We start from the raw sequence: 22,946 nt of genomic DNA on the forward strand, positions 1-22,946 counted from the left end.
AATAGTCATAAACATTTATTGAGGAACTACTATGGTGAACACTGGGAGATAAAAGTTCAAAACACAACTCTGCCTCAACTATGGATTTGAAACAGCAGAAACAGAAATATATGTCTGTACAACACACACACACACACACACACACACACACACAGGATTACTCAGCCATAAAAAAGAGCGGAATCTTGCCATTTGTGACAACACAGATGGATCTGGAGGGTTATTACACTAAGTGAGAGAAGTTAGACAAAGAAAGACAAATGCTGTATGATTTCAGTTATATTTGGGATTTAAAAAAATAAAGCAAATGAATAAACATACCTAAACAGGAACAGTTACAGAGAATGAGCAGGTGTTCACCAGAGGGGAGAAAGACAGAGGGCTGAGCAAAGTAAGGAAAAAGGATTAAGAGATAAAGACTTCCAGTTACAAAATAAGTAGGCCAGGGGGATGTAATGTACACACAGAAAATACAGCCAATAATATTGTAACAACATTCTATGGAGATGGTAACTAGACTGTGGCAAACATTTTGTAATGTATTAAAAATATCAAATCAATATGTTGCACACCTAAAACTCATATAATGTTGTATGTTAACTATACCTCAATAAAAATTAATTAAAAAATAAAACCAGTCTTCAGCAAGGATGAGGTAGGTGGAAGGCTTAGGGAGTGGTATTGCCAGAATCAGAAAAAATAAAACATCTGTATCTTCAATAAATTTATTTCCTAATCTTTAAATAATACAAAGCTTTTCCATGAAACACACTATGATTATTTATCTGTCTCACTGATTATCAAATGTGATACACAAAAATACTGAATGAAGAATCAGAGCCAGTAACATCACAGAAAAGGCATCTCTGTGACCTACTACTGCCATGAGTAGCACATTTTTCATTATTATAACAGTTTACTCAGGGAGTTAATCAGAATTCCTGTTAATACAGAGAAGCCTTTCAATCAAATATATAACTTTGCTGGAATGAAGAAACGTTTCCAGTGTAAGTTGGACGGTACTGATAAATTAGTGCTTTGGTCTCTTCAACATCAGACTCAAAATGGTGATTGCTTTTCCGAGCTGCAAGACAAAGAAAGGATTAATTTTTAAGAAAATGGGGTACAACTTTCAAAAGGCTACTTTATGATGTTCCTTCCTCTAATCAGCATTATTTAGCAGGACAAGGCCAGCAAAAAGGAAAAAATGTCTTATAAAATTTCCCCCAAATAAAGCAGTACCTGACTGGGAGGAGCATTACCTGACAGCAGCCACACCTGCTCTGCACCAGACCCTACGTGGTGCTCTGTTCTCACTACATTCAAACACCTACTAGGCACCTACTAAGTACCTACTTTGCACAAGGCTTGACACCTCTCCTGGAGATGTAAATATTCACCAGGCAATGTCCTAACTCTCAAGCAACCTAGTCTGATTCCCATACAGAAGGGGATACTGTTAACATTTTTGTTAACACTGGTAGCAGAGTCTTAGCCACTGGACCACCAGGGAAGCCCCAATCTTTTATTTGCTTCTTCTTTACTTAGGCTACTCACAACCATAATTGGAAATAATCTTCTAAAATGAAGAGTCTTTGCAGTTGATTTATCACTCTAGTCTTACAGACCAAAAAAGGAGGAAAACCTGCCTATGACATCAAGGAAGAAGCTCCAACTCCTCCATCAGCAATCAAAGCAGAAACTGTACCTAAACTATTCCCTGAAAGCTGCACATAAAGAGTGACCTATTATTGTCATGTGCTATGTCAATATTAACGACAAATTCTAGAGGATCCCATTGCTGTGTACTTTGTATACTAAGTGACCTGCCCCACTGCAATGTACAGGGATTTCTCTGGTGGCTGAGACGGTAAAGCATCCACCTGCGATGCAGGAGACCCAGGTTCAATCCATGGGTTGGGAAGATCCCCTGGAGAAGGGAATGGCAACCCACTACAGTATTCTTGCCTGGAGAATTCCATGGATGGAGGAGCCTGGTGGGCTACATACAGTCCATGGGATCACAGAGAGTCAGACAGGACTGAGTGGCTAACACTTTCACTTGATTGAACATGATACATTCTGTATATAAATCATACATTGTTTACTCCATGCATGAGTACAAACTACGAATATTACATCATTTTTTATAGACTAACTTCCTGAAGACGGGTCAAGAGTAAAGAGGAGGGAGACACTGTATAGCCGAGGCAGGTGTGTTGGTAGTGGGGAGAAGAGAGGCGGAAATTAGAAATGGAAGGAGGCACGAAGAAGTCGGCGAAGCTGAAGTTTGAATGTGAGGGGGTGAAGGCTCAGACCTTACCTTAAAGTCAAAATAAAGCAATATGGGCTTTTCTGGCATTTTTTAGAAAGAGGGCATTGGAAGATGAAGACAGTGGAGTCAAGCCTGTGACAGTGCTGGAGAAAACCATGCCCTGCCCACCGCTGTCCTCATTCACTTCTACATACGTGACCTAAAAATGTTTCTTAGGACTAATACTGCCCATGGGAGAACTTTTGGATTTTTATTTTTAATTTGGGGTTTTGTCAAGAAATAACCCATTCAACTGAGCATAATCTTAAACCACGGTGAACTCAGGATGCAGTATATACCTGCCAGTGTGAACAGAGGGGTGATAAACCTCAGGGAAAGCTCGGATGGAGAAGGCCAAGTCTTCCCATGCCCATGCCTCGCCTGAGGGATGCCCCATCCTTGGCGAGCTGCATCTGTAGCTCTGTCTCACACCCACATCATTCAACTAAACCTCAAGCATCTAGCACCAAATTCTCAATTACCCACAAACATAACACTGTGTGACTACATCTGTGTTTCCAACATGAAAAAGCAGGCAAAGCGTATTAACTCTCCAATGTGCCAATACTTATAGACAGGGAGATTTAAATCCACAGACTGATGAGTATAGATTCAACTCATATAACTGTCTCAGAAAAATAAGATCTAATTCTCAGATAATGTCACAATTAAAATATTATTCCAAAGAAGAGTAATGATGATGGCTGTTGTTTAGTCACTCAGTTGTATCCAACCCTTTACGACCCTGTGGACTGCCTCCTGCCAGGCTCCTCTGTCCATGGGATTCTCCAGCCAAGAATACTGGAGTGGGTTGCCAGTTCCTTCTCCATGGGATCTTCCCCACCTAGGGATAGAACCCAGATTTCCTGCACTGGCAGGCAGATTCTTTACCACTGAGCCACCAGGGAAACCCAACACTAATGGGAAAAAAATCTTTAAAAAAGGAATCAAGAAAGACAGAAAAAAGAAACAATCTTTATGCTGTTAAGAATTCAACCCACTTTAGAGAATGCAGTACTGTTAAGGGAAATAATGGTCCTGATTTGATTTAAATTACTAATATCTCAATTTCAGGGCTCTCAAATTCATTTTCTTAAGTTAAACCTACAGAACATTTATAGAATACACAAAAGTTCAGACGAGGGCAATTTCCTTCAGAACCACACTAGAGTGATAAAATTATAACCTCTGCCTCAAATTACCTTCAGCCACAAAGAACTCTGCTAAATAAAATGCGGCCTTCACAGCATTAGGTGCATGGGAAATGCCTCGTAATTGCCCCCATTCATAAGGAGCTTTCTCCGGATGCCACTGGACGCCATATATTGGATACCGGTATCCTGCACAAAGAACAGACTGGTGAGTATTAAGTGGTAACAATGGTCTAAGATGTTACAATTCTGTTGTATATTCTGTGTAAAATGTTACTTTTATAGCCCACAATGTCAGACATAGTAAAACTGTGCATATTATTATCACAAAGAATTTCAATTCACAGTCAATGTGAGGTTCATAATAACAGTATTTAACTGACTTATAACCTTTTATGAGAGTCCCAGGTGACTAGTGTAAAAGAACCCGCCTGTCAAAGCAAGAGACATAAGAGACATTGGTTCAATTTCTGGGTCGGGAAGATCCCCTGGAGAAGGGCACGGTTACCCACCCACTCCAGTATTCTTGCCTGGAGAATTCCATGAATAGAGGAGCCTGATGGGCTACAGCCCATGGGGTCAAAAAGAGTCAGACATGACTGAACTAACTTAGCACGCATGCACAACTTTTTATAATCTGAAATATGATTTACTTTACTAGGTGATCAGAGTTGTTGTTGTTCGTCATTTAGTTGCTCAGTTGTGTCCGACTCTTTGCGACCCCATGGACTACAACACGCCAGGCTTCCCTGTCCTTCACCATCTCCCAGAGTTTGCTCAAACTCATCTCCATTGAGTTGGTGATGCCATCCAAGTATCTCGTCCTCTGTCGTCCCCTTCTCCTTCTGCCTTCAATCTTACCCAGCATCAGGGTCTTTTCCAGTGAGTCAGCTCTTTATATCAGGTGGCCAAATACTGGAGCTTCAGTCTTAGCATTAGTACCTCCAATGAATATTCAGGATTGATTTCCTTTAGGATTGACTGGTTTGATCTCCTTGCAGTCTGAGGGACTCTCAAGAGTCTACTCCAACACCACAGTTCAAAAGCATCAATTCTTCAGCACTCAGCCTTTTTTATGGTCCAACTCTCACATCCATACATGACTACTGGAAAAACCATAGCTTTGACTATATGGACCTTTGTTGGCAAAGTAACGCCTCTGCTTTTTAATACACTGTCTAGGTTTCTTTGGCACCCCCACTCCAGTACTCTTGCCTGGAAAATCCCATGGATGGAGGAACCTGGTGGGCTGCAGTCCATGGGGTCACTAAGAGTCGGACACGACTGAGTGACTTCACTTTCACTTTTCACTTTCATGTATTGGAGAAGGAAATGGCAACCCACTCCAGTGTTCTTGCCTGGAGAATCCCAGGGATGGGGGAGCCTGGTGGGCTGCCATCTATGGGGTCACACAGAGTCAGATGCGACTGAAGTGACTTAGCAGCAGTAGCAGCAGCAGGTTTCTCACAGCTTTTCTTCCAAGGAGTAAGCATGATCAGAGCAGAGTGGAATAATTGAGCCTCTGAATACAGACCAGTTCAATAGTCAGGGGTACATCTGATTAGTGACAAGTTTCTTCTACAATGGGTTTCTTTTCCCCTCACTTCACACCACATCTTCATCCCCTCCAATATAATGACTTACTCATGTGAGAATGAACTATGCTAGCATCTCTGGTGTCTTTATAGGTTAGCTAGTTTGTCTCAGCGTACACTGTGCCTCTCTCATGGTCTGTGGAATGGTTCATGACTTCACTGAATCAATTTTTAAATAGTTTTTTTAAGAAGTTTAAATTTGAAAGATTTTTGCTACTATAGTTCACTTATTCTTAGAATTATTAACTACTTTTATATAAAAATGATATGATCCCTAGGATTTACTCCAAAAAATATTTTAGTAAGAGGAAAAAGTAAATATGAAATAAGTATGTCCAACTCTTGCGACCCCATGGACTGTATGAAATAAGAATGGCCACATAAATGTGAAAGTTCTTGAAACTTACAGAAAGGTACCCAGGATGTCACTATATTACTCGCCTACTTCTAAGTGTGTTTTTAAAATTCTGTAACTTTTAAAAACGTGAATATGTGTGATATTTGTTTTCTGAGAAATTTACATACTGATCTCATTTTTTTTCTTCACACGTATGCCTTTCCTCATGTTAACAATTTATTAACCAGAGATGTATTAATACGTCTTTTGTTACCCAAATATTACTGACTGGAGTGTTTTAATATTCACTTACATAACAAATCTCTGGCCACAGGCATTAGTTTCTGCAAAAAACCCCCCAGTCAATAGTGTGTTAATTGAAAAAGAAATCCTCTATTACTTTTGCATTGAAATTAAAACCCTAACTACCATATGAAAATACTTGGAGGAATGAGTGATCTGAAAGTACAGGTATCCAGGAAAAAGAGCACTGTCCTCTTGTATCCCATGAGACTCTGCTAGAAGAGAGCACATCACAGAAAAGAAACCTACTGTATCCTACCCTTCCTCGGGCAAGGTTCACAAGAGGAGAACCTAAGACCAAGTAGCTGCGGTCACTACTCCATCCCTCTCCCACTGGTCACCTCCTACCTCCCTGTAATATACTCTCTTTCTCTGTCTGGGAGCACATGTGGTGACACCAGCAGGAGACCCATTGGCTAGATGACTAGAAAATCAATTGCTACACACAGATAACTGAAAGACAGATCTTCTAATATATTTCTTTGAGATACGAAAAGTACTATTTAGGATAAGAAACACCCTAGCTACTACAAACCTAGACAGCATATTAAAAAGTAGAGACAGTACTTTGCTGACAAAGGTCCATATAGTCAAGCTATGGTTTTCCCAGTAGTCATGTATGGATGTAAAAACTGGACCATAAAGAAGGCTGAATGCCGAAGAACTGATGCTTTTGAACTGTGATGTTGGAGAAGACTCTTGAGAGCCCCTTGGACTGCAAGGAGATCAAACCAATCCTAAAGGAAATCAGTCCTGAATATTCATTGGAAGGACAGATGCTGAAGCTGAAGCTACAATACTTTGGCCACCTGATGCAAACAGCTGACTCACTGGAAAAGATCCTGATGCTGGGCAAGACTGAAGGCAGGAGGAGAAAGGGACAACAGAGGATGAGATGGCATCACCAACTCAATGGTAAGCAAATTCCAGGAGATACTGAAGGACAGGGAAGCCTGGCATGCTGCAGTCCATGGGTCACAAAGAGTCGGACACAGCTTCACAACTGAACAACAAGTGATAAACTGTAACAAAGATTTTTCAGATAGATAGAAAAGTAGACAGATGAATGTTTAGACAGAGATACACACTGAAATTCAGAAACAAGTTGAGATTCACTCTCTTTTTTTTTGTAAACTACATCACTGAAAGATCAATACAGGTTCCTGACAAGGTAGGAACCAGGCCCTGTCCTCACTAATTTAGAACAAAAGTATCAAGAATAGGAAGGAAATATGCAAATAAGAGCACCTCCAGTGTTTCAGTGTTTCTATCTAGCAGGTATCAGGAAGTGTTCAGAAGATAAAATTTTCAAATGAGCCTGGTATAATGACACAGCCAGAAACACAACCAACACGGAAAACTGACGCCCTAATTTCCAAGCCAAATCTCCTCCATTTACATAATTAGTCATCCATTCAACATCTCCTGGAAACACAAAGAATAAGACACAGTCTCAGCTCTCAATGAGCTCTTAGCTCTGAGCAGTTCTGCACGCAGGATTCGTTGAGGGTCCAGCCTTTCGGGTCCTGCTCCGTGGGGGTACTCTCCAGAGAGGGCGCTCCTGAGCTTCACCTCAAGTTCTCCTGATTCAGTAACAATGCTGGTTTAAATGCTCCATTTAACTCCTGGAGTTTAGGACCTAAATACCCTTACTGTCCTTTCATCAATGTATTTAGGGAGATTTTTTTCTGTATGCCAATCACATTTTTTGTTGTTGTCTGGAGCATGTACTTAATCTGCAATGTTGCTAGAAACAGAAGTCATCTTCTCCATTTAGCTTCATTGATGCTCCCCATAGTCTTCACCTCCCTTCCATTTTCATCACCTTGACCTAGAAGGTGACCCAGGTAAACCGCAACTGATTTGGAACCTGAGCAAAACATGGGCCTCTTTTCTCCAATAATGCCCTAACTTCCAACTTCAGTCCCCAAAGTTTTATTCATGATTTTATTTTTAAGAGAGATTTTAAATGATTTTATTCATAAGAGAAATATAAAATCAAAATTCATAAATATAATAAAACAAAGTGTACATGTGCAGTGATACATACCTTCCATGGTTGAAATAAAGTCAATATTGCCATCTGTATTTGTAGTTAATATACTGAAAAACGCCTTTAACTTTTCATTCTTCGTAAAATTCTAAAGTGTAAAAATAAAACCAAAATGATTACTTCTGCAGTAAATCTAAATTTAGCATGGATTTCACTGCATAATAAATGAGATACCATCACGGAGAGGCTCCACTTGTGGAAATGTGCGGTCAGAGGTTCTACTGCTAATGACAACAGCAAGTCAGCAGGAAAATTCTGGAACATTCTGCTCTGCAATGTACCTGAAAAAATTTAAGCCCAAGAGAAATTATTCAAACGCAGGAAAAAAATAAAATCCACTGAAGTCAGAGCCAGAGAGAGGCCACTGTGAAGACACAATCAAGATGACTAAATGATTTGCAAACACATCATTTCCACAGGAGTATTCTAGTCAGGCACAAAATAAGTTCAACACACAGTTCCAAATATGTTCCACACTTACGTACCTTTCTTCTAGAATTGCAACATAAATAACTAAAATTCTTTGGACATGATAATGAGCAGGATTTTAACTTGAGTTCTCTAGACAGGGCTGAAAAATAGGTAAAATTGTCCACATGTGTATATATTTGTTTGCTCAGGAAAGGATCTAGAACTTCCAATACATTTTCAAAGTATCTGGGACTTAAATGGTTAAAAATACCAACAATGTGGAAAAGAACACAAACCAAGTCACGAACCACTAGCAGATCAAAAGAAGCATTTTACTTCCCTGAAAACTCTGGAGTCTGACACAGACATACAGCAGCAAAAGGATAAGAAACTCCTGATGGTAATCAAGGCCCCAGCGTCAGCTGTCCTCAAATGAGCCTGTCATTCAGGATGCTAACGGTCCGTGAGAACCCCAGATCATCATGCTGGGCATCATGTTGGGCACATGCCCCAGATCATCAAAATCTGCTGGTTCCTTATTTCAGTGAATTTCATTCCTGGTTTGTATAAACTCGGTTTCAAACACACACAACCCAAAGAAACTGACCCAAGACATATATTTCCCATATGATTTTTGCACTATTTGAATGTGAGAAAGACCTGTGAAAAGTATAGAGCATTTTATAAGTTCTGGGAATAACAACTACTGCTTTCCAACCAAAATCTGTAAGAGAACAAGAAAGGTTGGTAGAATTCAATTCTGATGATTCTGAGATCAAGTAACCTACAAGAATCATCTTTTTTGTTTTTAGTTTTATTTTTTGGCTGTGCTGCATCTTTGCTGCTGCCTGAGGGCTTTCTCTGGATACACGGTGGGCGGGAGCGGGGGTGGGGGTGGGCTTTCTCTGGATACACGGTGGGCGGGAGTGGGGGTGGGGTGGGCTTTCTCTGGATACACGGTGGGCAGGAGCCCGGGGTGGGGTGGGCGTTGCTACTTTCTGGTTGTTGTGCGCAGACTTTGCATTGTGGGTGGATTCTCTCATTGTGGAGAACAGGCTCTACAGCACACGGGTTTCAGTGGCTGTGGAGGACAGGCTTAGCTGCTCCGTGACGTGTGGGATCTTCCCAGACCAGGGATCAAACCTGTGTCTCCTGTATTGGCAGGTGGATTCTTCAACACTGGACCACCAGGGAACTCCCAAGAATCAGTATCTATTTACACAAACTGGCAAATAAAGAAATTTGTCTGGTCTTTGTCCTGGGTTCCCGAATGGGAGCTTTTAAAACCCTTGGAAATTTTAAGGAAATTCGCGAAGGATGGGCATGTCTTTGTGATGCTCATGAGGTGGCATAAGGTGGCCCCTGGACAGCTTTGGGATGAGGCTGGTGACCAGAAAGACTGACCACGTGATTACAGCAGGTCTGGCTTTACCTGAATCTGCAGCATATGGATATGGATATGAAATGGACTTCAAGAGTAAATCTGACTTTGAGCCAGCCTGATCTCCAGGGATGGGACAGACAGGGACTAGAGACTCAGTTCAATAACATGGCCAGTGATGTAATCAATCATGCCTTCACAATGAACCTCCAATAAAAATTCTGAGCACCAAAGCTCCCTGGAGCCACTTGGCTGGTGAAATATTGATGCGCCAGGAGGGTGATATGCCCTGAGTCAACAGAAAGAGGGCAGGAGGTTCTGCATTCCCTCCAGACTTCAGCCCATGTGAATCCTTTACAGCAAAACTCTTATTGCAAACACGGCCCTTTCTGAGCTCTGTCAGTCATTCCAGTGCATTATTAAACCTGTGTGTGAGTGTGTGCTAAGTTGCTTCAGTCACATCTGACTCTTTGCAATCCTATGGACTGTAGCCCGCCAAGGTTCCTCTGTCCATGGGGATTCTGCAGGCAAAAATACTGAAGTGGGTTGCCAGGCCCTCCTCCAGGGGAATCTTTCTAACCTAGGGATTGAACCCGCGTCTCTTACATCTCCTGCATTGGCAGGTGGGTTCTTTAGCACTAGAGCTACCTGGAAAGCTCTCCGTACTCAATGAAGAGTACAGAGATCAGCCCTACCCACGGAGACATGCTGCTTTATAATTCACTGCTGTCATCACTTACAGGCCGATGTTTCCTTATAAGAACATTTTATTGGTATGATAATTAGATTATTTCACTGCCTCCTCCATTCTGCTGCCCCATGCCCCTCCCCCATCGAGGATTTCACCAATTACAGTGGTTTCTCCCAGGAAACATGCGTATTTTGAACTCAGTTGAACATGGGCTGTCGGCCACCTCCTCCTTGAACCCGGGCCCGCCGCCCTCACTTCCAGTGCCGCTGCACTTGAGGCCAGGGCCCCAGGTGCCTCGGCAGTTGGCACAAGTGAGGACTGTCCACCCAGGAGGAGAGGGAGAGCACCTACAGCCCCCTGCCCAGGCACCCTCTCTTGGCCTTAGTTACATCACAGCCCCTGAACCCCAACCCGACCCAGCCCTGAGCCTAGCCCACTTTCAAAAAAAAAAAAAAAAGCTTCCCACTTGGGAAGCCACCTGGGAAGCTTCACTAAACCCATGGGTATCCCCAAACTCATGGCCAGTTGATCAGAAGTGTGAGTAGCCTTGGGGCATGACTAGAGGCTGGTCCCTGATGTAAGGGTAGTCTGGTCAGGGATATGACCTTTACCTGGAGCCTGAGCTGCCTCCAGATGGTATACTAGAATGGAGTACACCCCAGTTGGGGTCAAAACACAGTACACAGCCAAGGGGGAAATGCAGGTTCAACCCCTGGGTCAGGAAGATCCCCTGGAGGAGGGCCTAGCAACCTACGCCAGGATTCTAGCCTAGAAAATCCCATGGAAAGAGGAGTCTGGTGGGCTATGGTCCATAGGGTTGAAAAGAGTTAGATATGACTGAAGCTAACATTTATGAGAGTTATGTTTAAAGTGCTGAGCATAGTACCTGGAAAACACTGTCTTATTTAACCCTCACAAAAAACAAAAAACACAAAAAGTAAATGCTTTTAGAAATAATTTGTAAAAGTTAAGACAGGTTAAATGATTCCCCGAGGCAAAGTAACAAAGTTAGAACTCAAAGCCAGGTCTTGGTTTAGAGTTTTTCATCATGCATGGTCCTGATATCACTAGAAGCAGTAAGTTATAAACATGCAAAATCCCTTAAGCCATCTTTATAACTTAGTACAAAGAGTTACACCTTAAGCCTGTGTAAATAAGTTAAAAATTAACAAATGTTACAATTATTTTTTGACTTGGATATTTGCAACTTACTAATCATACCCAGTTACTACCTTTTTGAAGGAGCAGAAAAAAAAAAATTCTTACCTCTAGAGAAGTTCAGTGGCAGTTTAATTCCAACAGTATCTGTAAGGGTTAATAAGCTCTCTCCACTGACCAGATAAATAAGCTCTTCAAATCCAAGGCAGGTGCCCCACACAGGAAAATAGTCTCCTTCGCCAAAACTCTTTGCAGAGTAAAGATAAAAACTAAGCTTACTCAAACTTTTCATAATAAAATTTATACATTCAGTTTGTCCTAACAAGATGGGCACCTAAGTCACACATGGATTTCTAAGGAATTTCCAAGATCAGTAGTAGTAGGCCAGCATTTTCTTTTCTATCAGCTGGTTATCACTTCATCTGTCTGTAGACCAAGCACCCTCATAACACTTAAGGTTTAATTTACCAAACTATCCAGACTCAGTTGTGCTGGGAAAGAGACAGACATCTGCCAGTCAACTACCAAACAACACATGTTATACTTTAGGGACTGTAAATATGGAAGATGATGCTAGATAAATGCCTACTTATACATTTTGTACAAATCCTATTGTTTTAAATGACTGTCCAGGTTTGAAACTACTCTGAATGGAGGTTTTCCTTTCCCTCCATTATCTCAGAATTTATAGTAACAGCCTTCGGCCAATCAGGTTTAATCTGATGAAAGCCATAATTTGGAAGGAAGGGAACAGTCAGCAAGCAAAAGTTAACGACTTTTCACACAGTAAACAAAGAAGTACAAGCATACTAGGGCTCTCAGAGGGAACTGAAACGACTAGTGTGACTGGGAAAAAAGTATTCTGGTGACTGAATTTTCTGATTAAAGATTAAACCCATATGTACTTATAGTTACAAAAATGGGTTTTGTAACTTCCTTAAAAACAGTGGTTTTCCTGCATAGACTGTAAAATATAACCTAACTGTGTGTGTGTGTGTGTGTGTGCGCTCATTCTCTCAGTCATGTCCGACTGTTTGCAACCCCATAGACTGTAGCCCACCAGGCTCTTCTGTCCATGGGATTTTCCAGGCAAGAATACTAGAGTGGGTTGCCACTTCCTACTCCAGTAACTCCAGAAAATGTTAAGGAATTTTTTTCTGTTCCTCAGTAAGAAAAATATAGAACAATATTAATTCTTATATTTTGTACTTCAAGATATGATTTTTATCCTTCATATACAAATCTAGGAAGTTTTTACTTGTAGAAGTTAGAATTGCATATGCTATGTTGAAAGGTCTTACGACATTCAGTTAACAATAAACACAAAAGAAGACAGAACTGCTGTTTCCATATGTACCAAACTGGATTTCTGGACTACATGTTATATCCCCACTTGCTAGGACCACATCTTTTATTTGTTGTGATCAGCAGAACAAAAGACACAGAGTGGAACCATACAGATCTAACAGAAATCACTTCTGAAGGCTGCTTCTTCTGAGGGCTTGTGGACCCCAGTGGCTACACCTAAATGGAAGTTTGAGATTGCTAAGCTTTTTCCTTTGCTTTGAAATCTTCAAGTTGTCAAATAGACCTTTTGTGTCTTATGGGTTGGGCAGTTAGGTGACTCCTTTTTTTTTTTTTTTTTTTAATTGAACAAACCAGGTTACACAAGTCTCTATTTACGAAAGGAAGAGTTACTTTATAATATTCATATATATGCTTCCCAAATGCATTTTTAAATCATTCTTCTTATAATTTTGTTAAATTTCAATTTTGCTCATTAGTTTTTTCAAAAAATGTCCACTGAGCAGGTACTAAGTACACAGAACCATATGGTATAAAACGAGGAATGCCTCGAAGGGTATCAGAACCATGCAATCTGATGAGACATCAACAGCTAACTCCAAGATCTTGAGTCTCTGAGATAAAAGCCCTTTAATCTCAGAGAGCTTCCTTGGTAGCTCAGTGGTAAAGAATGCAGGAGATGAGGGTTCAATCCCTGGGTCGGGAAGATCCCCTGGAGAAGGAAATGGCAACCCACTCCAGTATTCTTGCCTGGGAAATCCCACAGACAGAGGAGCCTGGCGGGCTATAGTCCATGTGGTCACAAAGAGGTGGACATGACTTAGTGACTGATCAACAGCAACAAAATACGCTAAAAGTTGAGCAGAAGGATGCCATTCCAGCAGGGGTAGAGGGACACCTCCCCATAAGGCGCACAACCCTTAGCCCTGAAAGCTGGCTAAGGCACAAATGACAAGACGAGATAGAAAGAAACAGACAAAGCAGATTTGAAAGTAGGACATAGGATATGTTCTAGAAACACCAGTCTGACTGCAGGTACCTGCACAAACAAAGGCTGCAAAAGGTGGGCTGTGGGCACACTCTTCACTCAAAGACTATAGAAGGCTACAGGTCATTGAGCCAAGCCAGTCAACATTTTCCAACAAGTATCTCACATGCCAAAGGCAGTTTCTTAAGGGAATTATTTAAGGTTGGGTAGATGGTAGGGCCAGCAAGATTAATTAGAAAATTGCTGCTAACAGTTCCAGGGAGAAATCCCAAGAATTTGAGGTATGATGCAAAGGCAAGTGCAATGTGAGGTTACAGAGAAGCTGAGAGGCTCCACAAGTCACTGCATGTGGAGCCTTAGGGTCCAAGGTCAAACAGGACTGGATGAGTTGAGGGCAGCTTGCGAGGGGAGATGAGAATTAACGACCTATGAACAACGCCCAGTACATAATAGACACTGCTTACTCAGCCACCGTGAGTGCCTGGTTCACATTAATGAGCCTGAATACAGAGGGCTGGTCAGCAGAACTGGAGGGTTCCCTGGAGTCCAGAATTAAATGAAACACACAGAAAATAGGTGAGAGCTGCCACAGGGTGGAAAAGAACCAGCACCTCAAATGTTAAAGGGGTGATGAGACTACAGAGTGGTGAAGGAAGTATCACCACGTGCTTTAAAAAACAATTACCCTTTTGGAAAATTACAAAAACTCACCTGGAATAATAAGAAATAACTGAGACTTACCTTTATGGACAAGTTGTAAAACATTTTGGCCACGCGAGCATAACCGGACCTCATGAGGTTAACGCTTCCTCCAGGGAAAAGGACTCTGAAACAACATCAAAGAGGGTGCATTTCAACCTCTCCTCCCTCCCAGAAAATCAACACTTTTTTTATTTTAAAACAACCTTTCCTGATTACACAAGCAGCCAGAGCACTACAGAAAATGAGAAAAAATTGGCAAAAAAATATAAAACACTTACAATCTCACCTATGTGTAAACTACTGCAGTTAACAGTGCATTTGTGCATTCTACCAGACTTCTTGGATAAACAAGTCTATTTTTGAAATAGAGTATGGATAAGTTAAAGTAAAAGAAATTGGGGGCAAGGGAAGAATATGCAGAGCTAGAAATCAAGTAGAAATAAAATTCTAAGTGTAACTATTAATAGGTTTAAATTAAGATGATCAGAGATGCCAAAATCAACTGCAGGTTCATAGCCATGAGTCAGTCTTGGCTCACACACACACAAAAAAATTGTTATAACCATAAAGAATGAAATAGTCATAAAAATACAATAGGCTAGAACTCAATATCCATGAAAATTTTCATTTATTATTATTTCCCTGAGTTCTCTTCAGAAATAAGAATGGCATCAGAAAATTTTGAAAAAGAACACAATGACAATTCTTTTTTATTTAAATTTATTTATTTTAATTGGAGGCTAATTACTTTACAATATTGTATTGGTTTTGCCATACATCAACATGAATCCACCACAGGGGTACATGTGTTCCCCATCCTGAACCCCCCCTCTCACCTCCCTCCCCATACCATCCCTCTGGGTCATCCCAGTGCACCAGCCCCAAGCATCCTGTATCCTGCATCGAACCTGGACTGGTGATTCATTTCTTATATGATATTATACATGTTTATGACAATTCTAAAAAACTTCTCAGAAAAAAAAGAAGAGCGTCACAAACATCTGACTACTGGACTCTACCAATAGAAGAGATATATAGAAAAGTATTTATATTTTTATTTCAACTTTTCAAGTTAAAGAGCTCTTAAAGTAACTAAGGACATTCTAAACAGATTACAAAAGTTGGACAAAATATATTAAAATTTTTAAAAAGTACTTAAATATGAATTTGAGATGTAAGAAATATCACTTTTGAGACTGTTGTTCATTCAGTAATAGGTATTAGCCTGGAGAATCAGAGATGGGCAATTCTTGCTGTTGGTAAGGTCATGGTCTGGTAGGAAATACCAAAACTATAAGGCAGAACATCTGTCACAAAACCGAGCAGGAAAGTGCCTTAATGAAGACTCATTAGCAGCTCCCCCTTTTTACTGAGTCGGTATTTAAAAAGCTGCCTCTGAATGAACTTGGCATGTTTAACCTCAGTTCATTCAAAAGTAAAACTTGACTGTCCCTCCTGATTGGCAAACACCTTGAAAGCAAGGATCCACCTTTTCATCTCTGCACCGTCCCCCCAAAACAGTACAGGGTTCACGGCATAACAGGGCTCAGTAAAAGTGGTTCTTAAAGTGAGAGGAGAGTCGTGCTCACTTTATTTTCGAGGTTCTATCTCATGGTCTCTCCTGGACTTATCTTTGTCCATGCCAAAGTACACTGCACGTAACAGGCATTGTAAATATTTCACTAAATTGAACCGATTTAAAATACTTATTGAACTAAACTGACCTGAATGCAAATGACCGCTTTGAACATAGCTTTTTAAAAAAATGAGCAATTATTTTTAATTTTTAAAAGTTCTTTTAATAAAAGCTTTACAGTAAGACAGACTCCCTCTATTCCACTCCCAAGCAGAAATAACCATCATTAAGATTTGCTGGGTTAATCTGATATATATTATGCATGTCTCCTCACCCCAACTTCAAAAACAAAAGCAAATGGGAGTACACTACACACACCTCTGTGTACCCTGCTTGTTTCGTGTAACAATACCACACTATTCAGGTTACAACAGTGATTCAGGGCATCATCTACAGACACCCTCATTTTTAACCATATTCTATCATATGAGTATAGTTTATTTTTAACCCAGTTCCCAACTGGGGTGGGTGGATGGGTTCCAAATCAGGGGTATTTCAAACAATACGACAGTACATATGTTTGGGCCCAGGTCATCATGTAAGACAGGACTATATCTTTTTTGCTTTACTTTTTATTGAAATATAGTCAAGTTTCAATGCTGTGTTAGTTTCAGATGTACAGCAAAGTGACTAGGTTTTCTTTTCCAGATTCTTTTCCCTTACAGATTATTATAAAATATTGAGTATGATCCCTGGGCTGTACAGCAGACCCTTGTTGGTAACCTATTTCACATATAGTAGTGTGTATATGTTAAAGGAGAGGATTATATTTGTAAAATAAAATTGCTTCTGAAGCATTTCCTGTGACACATGGTATGTGTATTTTTAACTTCAAAAGATTATAAAACTGCCCCCAAAAGACTATCTAACTTCCACCCTGATAGAAGAAATTTTCACCTACTATGAGCTAGCATGAGCTAGTATGGGGAAGTCATTCTGACTTATACATGATTTGACTTGAACTTTATGCTAATAAGAACAGTCTGTCTATGGCCCATCAAACATGTACTGTACCTCTGCTTTAATCATTAAGAAAAGAATGCATTATCTAGAAGTTAAAGAAAAGTCTGCTCTGAAGATAGGGATAAATGGCCGCCCTTCCTATGATGCCCATGCTAGTGGTCCTTCCAAGATAAGGTTCCCTTGCCAGACATTAAGGTCATGCTGACTTGCTGGCCACGTCTCTGTTGAAACCTGGAAGGAATGTAACCCTGTCATGTTTGATGTACATTCTTTGATCCGTCAAGATATAACACAGTGTTTTTCTGAAGCACTTTCTTCCTGGGCTATAGTCCTCAGTATGGCTTAAAGAAAACTTTCTTCTGTTCCTTAATGTAGACTGTTTGTATCTTATTCGCATCAACAACTCCCACAAATAAAGTACAAGCACACTATTTCCTCATACCCTCACCTTAGCACATCAGCACATTTTCTGCTTTCTGCCAACCTGGTGGTTTTTAATTGTTATAATTAGCTTTCCTTTAATTATGAATACGTCTCACATTTTTTCATATGATTTTTTTCTGTGAGCTAAGCAATCATATCTTTTGTGATGAAGCTAGAGGATATAAAACTTTTTACCAAATTCTATTCAAATCACCTTCTGAAAGATAACCAATTAATATCTTCAGTCTTCAGACATAAATCCCCTAAGCAAGCAGTATGTCATGGCCTCCAAAGTGGCTTCAAAGCCTTTAAGACAAGCATTAAAAGAATAAAAATTATGTTACACATTAAAAAAAATGTTATCTACTATATAACATTTATTTTCTAACCTGCCTTCTCTCTGCAGGATTTTTGCATCGCTCAACAAAATAATTTCTATAAAATAACTCAGAAAACTAACATTTATACCACTGAAAAATAGTTACCTAGAAACATATATTGTATTCATATGTACTCTTTTGCATCACTTAGACCTCATATACCGTCTTAAACCAATGTTGACGACTTACCCATTAATAGATTTGAAAAGCTTTTCATACTCTTCATTTTTAAGATCAAGCCTGAAAATGATAAAAATAGTTACAAAACATCCATTTCCAAAACTGAAGAAAGTAAGTCTCTAAATGAAGCTACCACATTAATATTTAAAAGCCAGGTGAAAATAATTCTTTTTTTTTAAATATTTATTTATTTGGCTGCATCAGGTTTTAGTTGCAGCATTATCAGATCTAGCTCCCTGATCGGGGATGGAACCCAGACCCCCTGCACTGGGAGCACGGAGTCTTAGCTGTGGGACCACCGGGGAAACCGCTGAGTCCCAGCGTTCTGCCAGGTGAAACTACCCAGATTATGTCAACAAAGAGGGGACCAGTCGGGACACAGAAGCTTCCCCATGGACATTTAAATCAGGATGGGCAACTACCACCATCAGGAGCGCGAACGGATTGAGATGAATCAGCTGCTCTCCAGGGACTCCTGCCAGGTAGCCTTGCAGCTGAGCTCTGGTCATTTCACTCATTCTAAAAAACAGTTCCCACGTTGTCCATGCCTGAATTTGGGGGCCCAGTGCATCACTATTAAGGGGCTTAACTGTGGGTTGGGGACGGGGGTCACAAACTTCGGTGTCTCAGAGACCGTGAAGGCAAAACAGACCAGGGCACGTTCTTTGAACACAGATGACATTTGCATGTTGTCAGACTTTCTTGAAATGCAAGACTCCCTCAATAAATTCTCTTTAAAGAAAACAACATACATCTAGGAATGATGGCAAATGACAGGTTCGGAGCATGAAAAGGAGCAACAGGCACTGCTGCTAATGGACAGCTCGTGCTCTGTTCAAAATTAGCTCCAGAAAACTGTGTTAAAAAAAAATAAAGGCCAAAAATTCAGACTTTTATGAAGTCTCCTGATTTGTACATACCTTAAACACTACCAATGAAACAGATTTTTGACCAAAAGTGCCAGTGGGCTGCCACATGCCACCTCTCAGGAGGCAGACATCCTCTGGGTCCCTCCAGTTCTAGGGCAGGAGATTATAATAACCTGAGTGCACCGGGCACCAGAGGGTGAAGGCCAGACAGGAGGAAGGGCACCAAACACAAATGCCTTCGCCTGCTCAAGGATTCTGCTGAGGTCTCCTCTCGTCCACCTCCTCTTTCCCTCTGAACTATAGCAGTCAGTGCCCAGCACCCGAAATTCAGAAATAAACCAACCAACATCATCAGTGTGATCACGACTCATTCCATATTAGGCAATCCTTTGCAGGTTGCTCTGGGAATTTAGCTGCCACGTATTACTCTGCTTTTATAGAATCACATGATTCTAATTCTGAGCAATATACCTTAAAATGAACTTTGGGAATCCAAGCTGGAAATTAACCTGTATGCCATGTTTTCAGCATCTCAGTCATAAATCCCAGTATTCTGCAAGTCATCAGTTTCAACACTTTCCGTTTCAAAACCTCTGTCATTCTTGTCTATTCCTCCCTGTGCCTTTTCATCCTAGTAGTCATCAAGTCTTATTGATTTTTTTTTAAAGACATTTACCTAGCAATTCTACAACCACTGCTCTAAGCCAAGCCTTCCTTGCTTCACACGTAACCCACTCACATCTCTGAACTGGCCTACCTGTCTTTTGTCTCTCCCACCTCCCACCCATGTTATTAAACCTATTTTCTAAAAGAACAGCTTACAGAAAAAGCTTCCAGGATCAAAACTTTGCAAGTTGTCTTGAGGACTGTCCACAACCTCCAACTCAGCTCTAAAACTCTGCTGTTAAGTTCCAAAGAAGATTTCATTTGAAAAAATTAGACTGCTATGAAAAAACTGAAGACTAATGTCAAAAGCAAATGTTCATCTAAACATAAAACCATTTTGTGGTACTATTCTCAAAATTGTAGCATTTGCATTTTGAGTATTAATGTTCTACTTTTGTTACCATTTTTCATGTGAAATTATTTACAGTAACAGGTTTTCCTGAGCAAACAGTTGTGTTTTATGTGTGAAACCACTTATAATGGATTAGGTGAGGGTGCGAGAAGACCCTCAAATACACTATTTTGGGGTGATAAGATAATATCAATACAACAACAAGGCTTTTGTTAAAAAAAAATTCAAGTCTTTCCAAATCAAAATGACATGAATCATTTATCATGTCATAAATATGACATGAGTCATTTTATTGTTCCTTAGATCATTAAACCACAAAAATAATGTAGCTCCTTTAAAGTCACAATACCTGCAATTAATATCGAAGCAATAGTGCTGTATTAGTCATTTCCAAACTTCTAAAGTGGCGTGGGAAGGTCTCTGAAAAGTCCTCTTCTAGAATATTCCTTGATTCCCTACATGTTTCTTTACACTAATATTATAGAACGAAGCTGGTGAATCTAGAAGTGCTTTTACTCCATTGCTTTTGTAATATCTGATGAGTATCACCTTTTCTGGAGTAAAGGAACTTATCATTTCATTCTCTATCTAATACACATGACACAGCTCTAATGATATGATAGAAACATGTAGCTTCACACTTTGAACAACTTAATGAGAGACTCTAAACATTAGATTTAGGGCAAAAACCAGGTATAACATTAATGTGCTTGAATAATGCAATCGCAGGAGAGAAAGCATTCATTTTAGAGATAAAAGATAACTTTAGAGAGGAAACAGCAGTTGCAGTTTTTTTAATTCAGTGTAAAAACTATCGCATCGTACCTTACTGGTACCACTCTTGCACCAGCTGACTCTAGAAACTTCACGTAGGATGCAGCAATGTAGTATTTTCCCAGGGCTCTCATGTTCTTATTATGGCACTTTTGCATTAATATTCCTAAATTACAAAAAAAATAAAGTTTCCATTTCAAGTAATGTCCTTTTTTCCTGCTTAGAAACTGAAACATATCACCCTAGAAATGTCACTTCTTCACTCATTTAATTCACAGAATTAAACATGAAGCTTCTCCTGAAAGGATATCTATAGGATTTGGGAAAGGAGTAGTGGAGGCTGATCTGAATTGTAAGTAGCTTCCTTCTTGCCACATCAGGGAGGCCAAATAAGTCCCCAAAGCCAGGTTCTTTGGCACAAGCTAGAATCTATGTCAGAGTACTGATCCTTAAATCCAGCAGAAGGCCCCTCCCTACACACACATACACACAGACACACACACACACACACACACACACACACGCGCGCGCGCGCGCGCGCGCGCACATAGTTTCCTTGACAACAAAGTAAAAGAGTGAAAAAATTCTCTATGCATGTTTCTCCAACACCATCAACACCATCTTAATCCAAGCAACAAACATCCCGCCTACCCCTCCCCCAACCTGGATTATTCTAATAGCCCTTTAAAAGGTCTCTCTGCATCCGTTTTTTTGTTTTTGAAGGACCTTTACTCAGATTTACTGAGGTATAGATTACATATAGTAAAATGCACATATATTTTACCAGATAACATGGAACAAACATTGTAATCAAAATATAAAGCATCCTGTGTAGTTTTGTTTTGCAATGTGCTCAGTTGCTAAGTCATGTCTGACCCTTTGCCACCCCATGGACTGTAGCCTGCCAGGCTCCTCTGTCCATGGGATTCTTCAGGCAAGAATATGGAGTGGGTTGCCATTTTCTCCTCCAGGGGATCTTCTTGACCCAGAGATCAAATTTGAATCTCCTGCATCTCCTGTATTGGCAGACGGATTCTTTATCACTGAGCCACCCAGTAAACCTACATAGGATTTCATTTTGAGTTAATTCCCTTTGAAGATTTTAACCACTATTTTACATAGATTATGAAATAATGCATCCCAAGTTCCAAATATTGATACACAACATACATAAAAATGGACACTACCAATATCCATGAAAAAAATGCTCAACTACTTTCTATTTAGTTACAGAATACAGTGCCCATTTTCGTGGGAAATAAAGGGAAAAAAAAAAAAAAAAACAGAATGAAAGGCATAACAATACTACCAGCTAAAATGAAATCAATTCTAGTTGTCCGCCCACAAATTACTTTTTTGCACATTTCAAATACGAGCTGATTTCTCCAGGGTTGCTTTCCCTTGCCCCAGTCTTAAATGTTTGTTCTGGCGATTCAAATTGATTTTACTCCCTTTATAGAACATTAAGTGTGTTGAAAAAGAAAAATGACTTGTTTTACTTTAACACAAAACAGAATTGCTACTAGGATCACAGGAGCCACGGCTGCCCTCCGCTGCCAAAGAGGACAAAGGCCAGGTATACCATAATTTCCCAATTATCTAGTCAATTCGATTTTGCATTTTTCCTCGAAATGAGCCCTCAACCAGTGAAATTTTAATAAAGATAATGCATGAATACAGAAGGTTTAGTTAGCAGAAATTCCTGCTGCTGCTGCTAAGTCGCTTCAGTCGTGTCCGACTCTGTGCGACCCCATAGACAGCAGCCCATCAGGCTCCCCCGTCCCTGGGATTTTCCAGGTAAGAGTACTGGAGTGGGTTGCCATTGCCTTCTCCGCAGAAATTCCAAATGAGTACAAACACAAAAACCATCCTCAGGATTCTTCACGGTGCATGCTCCTCCCTTCCAATTTTAAGAGCTAAGGATGTGCGGGAAATCAACGAGCATTACCTAGGTATATTTCAGCAGGATCTCAATGAGGGTTTGACCCCTGGGCTAGGAAGTCACACATCCTATCCCTAGGCTTGGATGTTTCCAGGACCGGACGCACCTGCCGAAGCGCAGCAGCTGGAAGCGCCCAGGGCGCGCTCCCGGCTCACCAGCCCCAGCCCCAGCCCTGGCCGCCTCCTTACCGATGATGGGCTTCTTGGGGGTAGGCGCGGGAGGGGCGCTCAGACCGAGGCCCGTCGCCCCGCACAGAACCAGACCCAACACGCTCAGCAGGCGACCCAGTCTCGCCATTGCGCTCGCCGCCTCCCGCCGGCTTTCAAAGGCACTACCGGCGAGCAGCAGAGTGAGGCAGCTGCTGTCACCCGG

The 22,946-nt window shown here is 40.7% G+C and overlaps 1 protein-coding gene across 2 annotated transcripts in view; it reads right to left on the bottom strand.

Annotated features, from left to right (window-relative positions):
• GGH (gamma-glutamyl hydrolase) overlaps nucleotides 1-22,946 on the bottom strand; it is a 25,017-nt gene continuing 2,071 nt past the window's right edge. Inside the window, 9 exon segments of one of the 2 annotated variants that reach the window (NM_001105394.1) lie at nucleotides 262-1,084; nucleotides 3,517-3,654; nucleotides 7,751-7,841; nucleotides 7,928-8,034; nucleotides 11,503-11,641; nucleotides 14,429-14,513; nucleotides 17,981-18,031; nucleotides 20,684-20,798; nucleotides 22,763-22,911. In NM_001105394.1, the coding sequence (NP_001098864.1) occupies nucleotides 963-1,084; nucleotides 3,517-3,654; nucleotides 7,751-7,841; nucleotides 7,928-8,034; nucleotides 11,503-11,641; nucleotides 14,429-14,513; nucleotides 17,981-18,031; nucleotides 20,684-20,798; nucleotides 22,763-22,871 (957 nt within the window). In that variant the 5' untranslated portion in view covers nucleotides 22,872-22,911 and the 3' untranslated portion in view covers nucleotides 262-962. 2 annotated transcript variants of the gene reach the window in all.

Source organism: Bos taurus, chromosome 14, assembly GCF_002263795.3.
Source record: "Bos taurus isolate L1 Dominette 01449 registration number 42190680 breed Hereford chromosome 14, ARS-UCD2.0, whole genome shotgun sequence".
Lineage (NCBI taxonomy): Eukaryota > Metazoa > Chordata > Mammalia > Artiodactyla > Bovidae > Bos > Bos taurus.